General features: G+C 43.2%; 1 protein-coding gene across 1 annotated transcript in view; it reads right to left on the bottom strand.

The window, feature by feature from the left end:
* Positions 1–12288, bottom strand: part of LOC144499221 (voltage-dependent calcium channel subunit alpha-2/delta-4-like) — a 422353-nt gene that overhangs the window by 259552 nt on the left and 150513 nt on the right. Inside the window, exons 23-24 of the mRNA XM_078221339.1 lie at positions 9103–9200; positions 1325–1418 (exon numbers count right to left, since the gene is read on the bottom strand). Coding sequence (XP_078077465.1) covers positions 1325–1418; positions 9103–9200 — 192 coding nt within the window. The remainder of the gene's footprint in view (positions 1–1324; positions 1419–9102; positions 9201–12288) is intronic.

Here is a 12288-nt window from a genome sequence, read left to right as displayed (position 1 = left end):
CTGCTGCCACTCTGCCTGTGATCAGTGAGGGAAAACGAGGGGTACACTGCCACTCTGCCTGTGATCAGTGAGGGGGAAGAGGGGGAGGGGCCCATGGTCGGTCTGGGTGGTGGAGGGGGTGGGGGGGTCAGTAACGTTGTGGGGGGGCGGGGCAATGTCTGTGGAGGCCAGGGAGAGGCATTATCCGGCCCAGGCACGATGTGGTAGGAGAGCAGCATTCTATAATTTTTTTGGTGAGCATGCGCAATTGGAAGCGCCGATCGGAGCAGTAGGGTTTCATGCGCAATAAGCCCCGCCCACAGGCTTGTGCAGCACGATTCAGAATTGCTGATTTTTCTTCAGGCAGAGTGCGTATGGGGGCGCGGTGAATGGATCTAAAAGTTGGATCTGAAATACTCCCAGATTCAAGTCCGCCCGGCACTTAGAGTCAAAATGGTAAAATAGGGCCCTAAGTGTCTCATGCTCTACCGACTGAGCTGGCCAGAAATGATGCCAGGCATCTGCTAAGTAATAAAGGGATAATGGTTAGTTATTAACTTAGAGTAAGTCTAATAATATCATGAGGTTTACACTGCTAAAATATCATTAAAACCTTCTAGATCCAATGACTATTTTTCACTGCTAAATATTTTTTCTACATAATTTGCACTGTTTATTATTCAAGATGATTCAAGTAACTGAATAGGTACTAATACCATAGTAGGCATCAGTGACTTACAGAATATTAGACACACTGACAAATCAAAAAGTAGCAATCAGCAAGTCAACAGATTAATGGAGCAGTGGATAAATTTAGCAGCCAGTACACTATGGGCGTATCTGTATCAGATGCAGCGGTTCAAGAAAACAGCTCCACATCACCTTCTCAAAGGCAATTAAGGATGGCAACAAATGCTCGCCTTGCCAATGACACCCACATCCCACTAAATAATATCTTGAAAAAGAAATTAATGGTAAATTGTGCAAAGTAACAAATAAATAAATTAATGAAATAGCAGGCAGAAATACTTTAATGGAACAGAAGGTAAACTAACAAATTAAAAAATGGGCACTCCAATAAAGCAATAATTAATAAAATAGCAAGCATTAATTACTTGATACATTTACAGGATAGCAGGCACACTGACAAACAAATTCACAGACTAGCAAATATACTAACAACTCTAAATAATAATCAATCAGTGGAATCACAACTGAATTAATAAAGTTATGAACAGACTTTTTAAAATGTCAGTTCACTTAAAAAGTAGAGGGTGTCAAATTTTGATAATTGGGATATTTTAAAATATACTTTTCTATTGATAGAACTTTCTTTAACACTTACTCAGAAATATTCATGGCTATGGCTGTCCAGTAAGCTTCAATTGGAGCAGTTACTACAGCATCAAAGAGCACCTCCTGGACCAGCTCCTGATCACCTTCACAGCAAAGAGATAGTAAAAAATAGGTGGGATTGTAGACGGACTTGGAGAGAAAAATGTAAAGGAAAATACTTTATGTTGACTGACAGACAAAAGTACACAGAGAGTTGGTTGAGTCTTCTGTTCTGGAATCTAGGTTCAATGTTGGGTGTGAAAGTGAGAGTGATTCCCATTAGGGGGCAGGATGGCTGACCACATGCAATCTTGTGCTATCCATCCATGCAGAGTTCAACGAATCTCATGGAAGGGGCAGGCAGGAAGTCACTGTTCCCACTGTAATCTTAAGGGATTGAACGTTTGGGTGCTATACTTAAAGGGCACCTAGACAGCCACTCATTCATGGCAGTCCAGGAATCTCAGTTCAGTGGAACTTGATGTCCCAGAAAACAAAACATTTCAGTGAAGCCTTCTGGAAACTCTCCTCCAGGTCATCCAGGCAAGGCGGGAGGTGCTGCAACCCCAGATGGCAGCAGAAGGCTCTCCCATCTAGCCACAGCGGGGTGGACAGAGGTCACAGCAGAGGTTAACACCTGTGGAGCCCAGAACAGAAATGCCCAAAACAAGGAGAAATGATCTGCGGCACTCTATCGGTGGAAGTGCACCGTTTACTTTCTCAGCATTCGGACACACACAAGGGCATCAGTTAGTTTAAGTTGCGAGTGCACAGGAATGTCAGATCGGGATTTAAGCTTCAGTACTCACCAGCAGATGGGTCATCTGTACTGAATGTGTGTCCGCCACTTTGTGCCCTCAATCATATATCTGTCACATGACATCTTTCTTCTTAATGATTGTTTAGGCATGCATGCTTCTGAAATACTCATGCAACCATTGGGATGACAATCAATCCTTCTGTCCTTGTGGGAGAAGAACGGCTACAGGTGCGAGCTCTCCCATTTTGGAGGTGGAATTCCAGACATTCGAATCCTCATTCCATATGAGCAGCAGGCCTCAGAGACAGCCTGGGAGGAATTGGAAAGTGCCTGTACTGACGGCCACCAGAAGGCAGCAGTGATGATGATGATGCCTCCAGCCTGCAGTTGTCAGTTGCACCCACAGTGTGAAATTTGGCAGCATGATTAAGATGATAAGGGATAAGAAGTTTACCATGGGCATGGCAATTGGGTGGGTGTGGTGCGGGGGGGGGGGGGGGGGGGGAGGTGGTTGAAGAGAACATTCCTCAATCAATCTGCACAGAGGAATGTTCTCAGGGGCCAAATCATTTTAGTGTGCTGCTTCTTTCTGTGGACCCATCTATCTGGTTGTGCCTGAAAGAACTATTTGCGAGGAACACCCCCACCATCACCATCCCGCCTACCCTTTCGGAGTTTATGAGTGCATCCTGTGAGACTAGATTTGATACTGCTTCCAAGTTGTCATGCACATGGACTTTATGAAGGCATTGGTAAAATCATAATTGTACTTACAGGCACCCAAGGGTGTGGGAGAATGAACTGCTGTGCAAGTCCTAATGAGACTCTGCACATTAGCACAGTTTGGTGCATACAAAGGATCAAACTACCAGCAGGACAGATGGTAACTAGTGCAATTTAATTCAGCTATCATAAATCAAGGTACATTAGAGCAAATATGTTGTCTGTGACCAAAAGGATGCTGGGGCCTTCAACCAACAGAAAATAGAAAACCAAAAAGTTTAACAAATATGTTGGCAGCTTACTCTGCCTGTAATTTGGTAGCTATCAGATTGGGACGGGCCTGTCTGTTGCATTGTTGACCTGCTATGGTCTCCGCATGTGGCTCATCAGTAACTTGGTCCTCATTAACTCCATTCCTTTCAACATCCTCCTTGTTGGAGGAGACATCTCAGTCCTCCATATTTCCTTCAGCCAAGACATCCCCACTTTGTAGCACAAGGTTGTGCAGGGCACAGCAGACAATGATGATCTGGGACACTCTTTATGGCGAGCATGAAAGCCCTGTCTGAGCTGCTCAAACATCTGAAACTCATCTTCAGGAGACCTATTGTCTGCTCAATCATGGACCTTGTGGAGTCATGTCCAGCATTGTACCTCTTTTGTGCAGCACTTTGTGGATGGCATACTGGCATCATCAAACAAAAATATCCCTTGTCCCCAAAGAGCCAGCTCTGCAATCGTTGAGCTCCTTAAAACAAACTGTGGCACCTGGGAATGGGCCAGAATGTAGGCATCATGAGATCTACCTGGGAAACATCTGTAATCACATATAAACTGCATATTCAAAAAGTGGAGTCCTTTTCTATTGATGAACACAACTGGTTAGGGAGCTCTCAAGGCCATTTGGTGTGCAGTCAATTGCACCCTGCACTTGTGGGCAACCTGCAGTTTCTGGAAATTCCAACACTCCGGCAGCCTGCCTTTTGGGATCCAGGTGGAATTGGACAACTTGGTGCCCTCTGCTGGTCAGGGCGTCTGTCACCTCCCGAATGCATTTGCGTATTGATGATTGGGAGATGTCACACAGGTCCCCATTGGAGCCATGGAAGGAGCCACTGTCAAAGAAGATTAAGGCAGTAGTGACCTTCCATACCACCAGCATGGGATTACCTCCAAGTCATTGCAGCCATAGATCTTCATGGAGAAACTGATGGATGTGTGCAACCAGGACATTCTCATTTGTAGATAGCTCCCCCACCTGTGATACACCAATGCTTACCATTCAAGTAGGCCATTTTCATCAGCATCCTAACCTTTTTGAGACTCAATATCTGTTGCAGCTCAGGCCATTGTTCCTCCTAGCCCTGTGTCAACCTGCAACAGGCCTCCTTCTCATCATCTAGATGAGATCCAGAGGAAAAGTAGGGTTGCCTGGAGCCTGCATCACCCAGACCTTAGTGGAGTTCTCACTGGGAATGAATTGAAATGATTGTTCCCTCCACTGATCTGTACCCTCAGTTCGACCCCCAGGACCACACCATTGACAGCACTGACCTTGCCCTCTGGGACCATCGCTCTTCCACCATCCTTGTCCATAAACACCCCTCCCCCAACCAACCACTGGACTCCCAGACACAACACAAAATATCCTTCCCTCCATCCCACGTTTCTGCGCCTTTGCATTTCCTTGCTGCCTCCATCCTCTTCAACCCTTGGCCTACTTTCCATGTTCACCCTCCGTTCTGTCATTCCACGCCATCACCTTCCACCCTTAACCTATCTCCCAATCCCAGCCTTTGGTTGAACCTCTCACCATAACGTCCCTCCATCTTTCCTGCAGCTTGTCCTACCAGCACCTATCACGAGTGTTGTGAAAAGTCCCCAACAAGGCCAAAGCAGCACCCACTCACCTTAAAGTCATGGAAGAAGTGAAGCTTGCCAGATGCACATCACTTACCTATGGTTGTAAAAGGGAACATTCTAATTTTTCACTAGCAGGGAACTTAATTTGGAGGGGGAGCTTAAATCTGGTGAGCTGGCCTTTTAATGAGCAAGTATAACATTGTTCTTCAGGAAGCTCAACCTACCTTTAACACACCTTTAAAGTCCCGAGAACATAATTCCCAAAGTTCATCCTCATGTTGGGAAGCTGATCGTTTGGCCTTAAGCTCCCCCTCCGGCCAAGTTTCTTGCTGCTGGCAGGACAGGAAAATTCTGCCCTTGGACATTGGGTAGAAAAATACTCCTGTGGAGAGGTGCCTTGGGTCGAATTGTGTTGAAGTATCCAGCCTCAAATCAGCCACTGGAGAGTGCCTTTAAAGAGTGCAGGCTAATTCCTGTCAAAAGCCCATAATTGGCACTCGTGCTCTGGCTGGTTCCATTGTGGAGATGTTTTAGTCCTCCACTAGTTTCATGGAGTTGGGCCAGGTTTTGAAAGAGTTGTGGTCATGGCCCCTCAGAGGAGCCATGAACTTTAGTGTGCATGAGGAGACCTTTTAAAAGATGAGTTCAAAAGGTCTTCCTCATGCCTCCCATGCCAAGCCACATCCCCCACTTACACCCTATATTCTTTTATTTCCCAATGCCAAGCTATGGTCATCTACCAATCCCCCATAACCTTTCATACATCCAGTGCCAAGCTATGCCCTACTACCTACCCACTCCCTATGGCTCCTCACACCTCCAGTATCATGCATGTGAGTGGTGAGTACTAGCAGACCTTTATGTTTTCATTGCACTGAGGCAGGCCTTTCAAATAGGCCACTTCTACATGCGGCTGCACCTGTGGCAGTCTCCAAACATTTTTGCAGGTCAGCCAGCCTCCAGCGTGTACCTGCCCATCTGCAATTAGCGTTGCCAATCCACATAACCTGCGCTCCATGTAAGGATTTTGCAAGTTTCAATGAGATCACCTCTCGATCTTCAAAATTCTAGAGAATACAGGCTCAGTTTCCTCAATCTCTCCTGATATGACAGTCGAGGGATTAGTCAGGTAAACCTCCTTGCACTCTCTCTGTGGCCCTTATATCCTTCCTTAGATAAGGAGACCAAAACCGTGCACAATACACCAGATGCGGCCAAACAAATGCAGCAAGATACCTTCACTCCTGTAGTCAAATCCACTTGAAATGTTGGCCTTCTTAATTGTTTACTTCATCTGCATGCGAGTTTTTAGTGACTCATGAACAAGGACATCCTGCTCCATTTAGACATTAACACTTCCCAACCTCTTGCCATTTGAGAAATACTCTACCTTTCTGACTTTTCTTTACCAAGGTGCATAACTTCGCCTTTATTCACATTATATTCCATCTGACATGTCCGTGCCCACTTCACTTAGCCTAAGATGTACTTTCTCCTCAGAACTTACATTCTCATCTAGTTTTGTGTCATCAGCAAATTTGGAAGTATTACATTTGATCCCCACGTCCAAATCATTCATATAGATTGTGAATAACTGTGGCCTCAGCTCTGATTCTTGCAGTAGCCCACTAGTAACAGCCTGCCATCCTGAGAATGATCTATTTATTCCTACTCTGTTATCTGTCTGTAGACCAATTCTCAATGCATACAGATATATTACCTCCAATCCCTTATACTCTAATTTTGTTTAGTAACCTGTGTGGAACCCTCTAAAAAGCCTTCTGAAAATCCACATCCACTGGTTCTCCTTTATCCCTGTTATAAGTAATATCCACAAAAATCCACAACAAGTTTGTTAAACAAATTCCCTTTTCTAAACCCCTGTTGAAGGTGTCCAATCATATAATTATTTCCTAAGTGTTTAGTTATCACATCCTTTATAACTGATTCTAACATTTGCCCTACTGCTGACTTCAAATTAACAGGTCTGTAGTTCTCCATTTCCTCTTCCCTGCCTTCAATAATGGGGTTACATTTGCTACTTTCCAGTCAGTAAGAACATTTACAGAATCATAGAAGCTCTACAGTGCAGAAAGAGGCCATTTGGCCCATCGAGTCTGCACCGACCACAATCCCACCCAGGCCCTAACCCCATATCCTTACATATTTACCCCGCTAATCCCTCTAACCTATGCATCTCAGAACACTAAGGGACAATTTTAGCACGGCCAATCAACCCAACCCGCACATCTTTGGACTGTGGGAGGAAACCGGAGCACCCGGAGGAAACCCACATAGACACGATGAGAATGTGCAAACTCCGCACAGACAGTGACCCAAGCTGGGAATCGAACCCAGGTCTCTGGAGCTGTGAAGCAGCAGTGCTAACCACTGTGCTACCGTGCCACAGGAGTATTTCTATAGAAGTTTGAAAGAGCCAATGCATTCATTATCCAAAGTCACATCCTTCAATATTCTGAGATATAATTCATCAGGTCCAGGAGATTTATCAATCTTCATTTCAAATAATTTTTGAGTACTACCTCTTTATTAATACAAAGTTATTTCAGTTCCTCACTTTCACAAGCCCCTTGGTTCACTAGTATTTTGGGAGATTTTCTGTACCTTGCTCTGTGAAGACAGACACAATATAATTGTATAGTTTCTCCACCACTTTCATTATAAATTCTCTTGTCTCTGCCTGTAATGCACCTATAGTTGTTCTTTCTAATGTTTTTCTTTCACATACCTAAAGAAGCTTTTACACTCCACCTGTATGCTTGTGGCTAACTTGCATTCATAATCTCTTTCCCCTTGCTTTATCAGCTTCTTGGTACTCCTTTGCTGGATTCTATATTTTCCCAAACCTCAAGCTCACCACTTTTTCTGGCAACTTTTTAAAACACTTTCTTTGATCCAATGCAATCTTTAACTTCTTTTGTTCGCCACATTTGTTTCACATGCCCGTTGTGTTTTCATATCATTAAGGAATGTATATTTGTTGTAGACCATGTCTTACTTCTTTAAATCTATGCCATTACCTGTTTACTGACAAATGTTCAAATGTATTTGTCGACAAAGCAAATTTGCCCCTCATACCTTCATTGTTTCCTTTGTTCCGATTTAAGATCCTTGCTTCAGAATGAACCCTATAACTTTCAAACTTAATCTAAAATTCCATCATATTATGGTCACTGTTTCCTAAAGGCTCCTTTACAGCAAGATTATTAATTAGCCCTTTCTCATTATGTAAGACTAAATCTAAAATAATCCGATCCCCAGTTGTTTCTTCAACATACTGCTCCAGAAACCCATCTCAACACACTCTGGAATTTATTAGTGCGAATTAGGTTTACCCAATCTTTATGTAAATTGATGTAAATCGGTGTCCTATAATCAGCTCCCCCCAATATTTGCTGCCCCTTGCTGTTTATTAGCTCCACCCAAACAAATTCTAATCTGATTCTATCTTGATCCTTTGATCTAAGATCTTTCCTCATTAATGTGAGAATGTCCCTTATTACCAGCTCTACCCCACCTCTTTTTCCTTTTTTTCTATCCTTCCTAAATGACAAATATCCTTGAATATTCAGTTCCTGGTCTCGGTCACCCTATAGCCATATCTCTGTCATGGCAATTAAATCACACATATGTTCCCCCATTTGTGCCTTTAAGTCATCAACCTTGTTGCGATTGCTGTGTGCATTCAGATAGAGTGCCCTTAACTTTGGTTTTCTTAACATTATTCTATGTTCTGATCTTACTTGATGCTTGCTTCTGTTTTGTCTGCCTTCCAATTTTGCTTACTACTTTTCTACTTCCAGTTTTGCTTCTCCCCAATCTGAACACCCTCTCAGATTCCACTCCCTGGCCAATCTAGTTTATACCCTTCCCAACAGCACCAAAAAATCTCCCGACAAGGATGTTCGTACCAGTCCTGCTAAGGTGCAACCCATCCATCATGTATAGGTTCTACCTGACCCAGATCCAGTTCCAATGCCTCAGAAATCCTATGCCCTCCCTCCTACACCAATTCTCCGGCCACATGTTTAATCAGCCAGTTCTCCTATTCCTATGTTCACTCGAATGTGGCACAGGAGTAATCCTGAGATTACTGCTTTTGAGGTCCTGCTTTTCAATTAATTTCCTAACTCCCTAAAATCTGCTTTCAGGACCTCATCCGTCTTCTTACTTTGGTGCCAATGTTGTTACAGGATGTACATTCCATTTGGCTGAGCTGCATTGCCATGTGGAATAACTTACCAATTACTCACCAGTTTCTTTCCCTGACTGAAGTAAGAACCAAATACTGGAGGCTGAAAAAGGAGCACTTCCTTCCCCTCTTTACTGAACTCTTTCACTCACCAAGCTCCCAAATGGTTAATCTGTCAAGTTACCCTCGGTAAACAATAGGTTGAAGTTATATATAATATTGTACTCACATTCCAGATCTGGATCCTTCCCGGAAAGATAGCGAATTACAGCCTGTTTTTGCGTCAGCTTTCGATGGGCTGGATCAATGTCAGTTACACAATAAATCCTGCCAAAGAGGGTTAAGCAAAGACCCCATTAGTTAGAGCTACAATTTTTCACTGAAGTACAATCTTTTCAATCTGTCAGGATCCAAAATATTACAGCATCAGGTCAAATATGACATCTCAGCAATAAAGTGATCTATAAAATAATTACATTGGAACAGCTTGTTTCAAATACTGAACAGATACTCTACCTCCTTTGCCGTCCTGTCTATCCTTCCAAAATGCCAAATACCCTTGAAAATTCAGTTCCCAGTGTTATAAGGCTATGTCCTCTAGAATTGAAAATATAGTTTTTCAAATGACTGGAAATTTTGCAATTTGAACTGAGTCACAGCAAACTGCTTAAAAATGCAAGGCACCTCCAAGGTGAAAGTGAGAAACCAACCACTTCCCTTCGGGAAGTGTGAAGAGAGAGATATTTTCTATAAACAAGACACCCATCAAAATTCATAACTGTCCAAGAAAGAAACATTAAAAATGTAAGGTATTGGATATTGAAACAATGGCTGCCTTTGACAGACCTACTCAGAACTTCTTGGAAACACAATAGGTGAGGTATTTCAAGGCAGGGCTGCCCAGCCACTAGAGAGAGTTGCAAGTGACACAGGTAGTGTCACAAAGTCTTCAACAGAGGAAAAAAGCTGAGGGTTGCTCTCTCCCAGTTTGCGAAGCCAGCTCTACCAGAAACCTACCAGTGAGCTGAGATCTCATAATAATTGCAAAATGCTTTGCATCTAACCACATCCAAGAAACCAACTAACTTAAATAGGCCACATGTTTAAAATCTACACCTCAAAGACGATCCAAGAACACTTAACCGAGAGGTACCCAAAACATTGATTGCAGTCAACCAGTCGATCAGGAACTCCTTCCCAGTCGACCACATACTTTCTGTGCAACATGCACTCGGCACACGAATGGTGTGTGCATTCTGAGCACTGCGCATGCGCCAAGTCAGCACAAGTGTGGCACGTGTTTTCTGCACTTTCTTTCTGGAAAACACGAACAAATTTTATATGATGATACAATAGAAAGTAAATTAGATACTTATTGTTTTGCCCAAGCTGGTGATATATAACTCCCTTCTACCCCTGTTGACTGCAAAAGTCTTGTGCAATACAAACACCCTTTACTGAATTATTCTAAGATGCTATCCTTAGGTCTCAACCTAATTCCAAGTGGGTAAGGAGCACAAAAACTGTCTTCATTTATTCATGTTTCATTTTTATTCATCAATACATCCTGGACCCCTGGAATAAATGCCAACTGAATATGACACAACATTAAACCTTTGCAACTTAGGGTACAGAAGCATATGTTATGTCACAGGATTTGTAATTCCAAGGCCTGGATTAATGATTTGGAGGACAAGAGTTTAAATTCCATCATGCAGTTGGAGAACTTAAATTCAATTAACTAAACCAGGTTAAAATTCTGGAACCATTGACCACAAGAGTACCAGATTGTTGTTAAAAACCCATCCAGTTTACAAATGACTTTCGGGGAGGAATTATTTGCATAATAGTGTGAAAGAGTGTTCTTGGTGCATTTTTCTTCTTTTTATCCATAGAGAGGCAATATAAGGCCTACATTGTGCAGCATGCTTGAATGTCCCTGTGGGGAAGGTGGGAAGGCCATGGTGGTAGATCGTGTTAGGATGACTGTTGAAAAAGTAGATCTCAAGTCACTAATGTCTGGAACCCCTGACTTAACTTAACTCCCCTTACTTCTGATGTGTGTGTGTTTGTGTGTGTGCATGTGTGTGGATCTGAACAATTGCATGAAGGCTAAATGCTTCATACCACATTTTAGTTATTTTTCCTCAGGTTGAAATTTGCGCTTTCTTTGATCCAAAGGCTGAAATTTTACGACTGTTCCCATTGGTGGGATCTTCTGGTTCAATCGACGGCGAGCCCCCGCCACGTGTTCCTCAGCAGTGGAGGGTGCAAACAACAGGAAAATCTATTGACAATACTGGGACCAGGAGATCCTGCCACCAGCCAATGGTGGGCCACCTCTGTCACTACAAAACAGCTAGGGGGGAGGGAGGAGGACAGAAAATCTGCCCAAGGTAGCCTTGTTTGATTGCCTAGTTATTGCTCAGAGCTTAAATAGTTAAATGCATTCTGATTTGGAAAAGGCACATTTTCATCAAAAATAAACTTAAACCAAGGAGGTTGAATAGATAGGAGCCACCACTTCTTACCTGGTCATAACACCAGCCTTGTACACTTTGCAAACATGCCTCTACAATGGTTAACAGGCCACATCTATTTATCCCTATTTGTGGCACCAAATCATATATCACCATGTTGTATATTGCATGCATTCATATAAGTGACTTTCGTTTTGTCTTATTATACTTTCCCTATTTGTGACCTTGCTGTTGCCCTCTTATGTATGCATGCTCCATCCTTTCCTGTCACACTCTAGTTATCATTATCCATATCATTACTCAACATCATTGTCTTGCCCTTTCACTTTAAATTTCTAAATTTTGTCTCAATTGAACACATTAGCCCCTCACCATTACTCAGTTTAAAGCCCTATCTATGGCGTAGTTAATTTATTTTTTCAGAACACTGGTCCCAGGCCAAGTCCATCCCAATGAAACAGCTCCCTCTTTCCCCAGTGCTGGTGGATTATGAATTTAAATCATTTCTCCCTCACCAATCTTTTGAGCCATGCATTCAACTGGCTGATCTTAATGACTTAATCAAAGAATCATAAAATCCTACAGTGCAGGAGGCCATTCGGCCCACTGAGTCGGCACCGACCACAATCCCACCCAGGCCTTATCCCCATAACCCCATACATTTACCCTAGCTAGTCCCCCTGACACTAAGGGGCAATTTAGCATGACCAATCCACCTGACCTGCACATCCTTGGACTGTGGGTGGAAACTGGAGCACCCGGAGGAAACGCACACAGAAAAGGGGAGAATGTACAAACTCCACACAGACAGTCACCCAAGGCGGGAATCAAACCCAGGTCCCTGGCGCTGTGAGGCAGCATTGCTAACACTGTGCCTCCATTATGCCAATTTTCTCATGGCTCAGATTTGTTTTCATCTTCCCCTGTTCTCAGGA

The sequence above is a fragment of the Mustelus asterias genome, chromosome 9, assembly GCF_964213995.1.
Source record: "Mustelus asterias chromosome 9, sMusAst1.hap1.1, whole genome shotgun sequence".
Taxonomy (NCBI): Eukaryota; Metazoa; Chordata; class Chondrichthyes; order Carcharhiniformes; family Triakidae; genus Mustelus; species Mustelus asterias.
The sequence above is the reverse complement of the archived record's forward strand: the minus strand, read 5'-3'. Positions and strand labels throughout refer to the sequence as shown.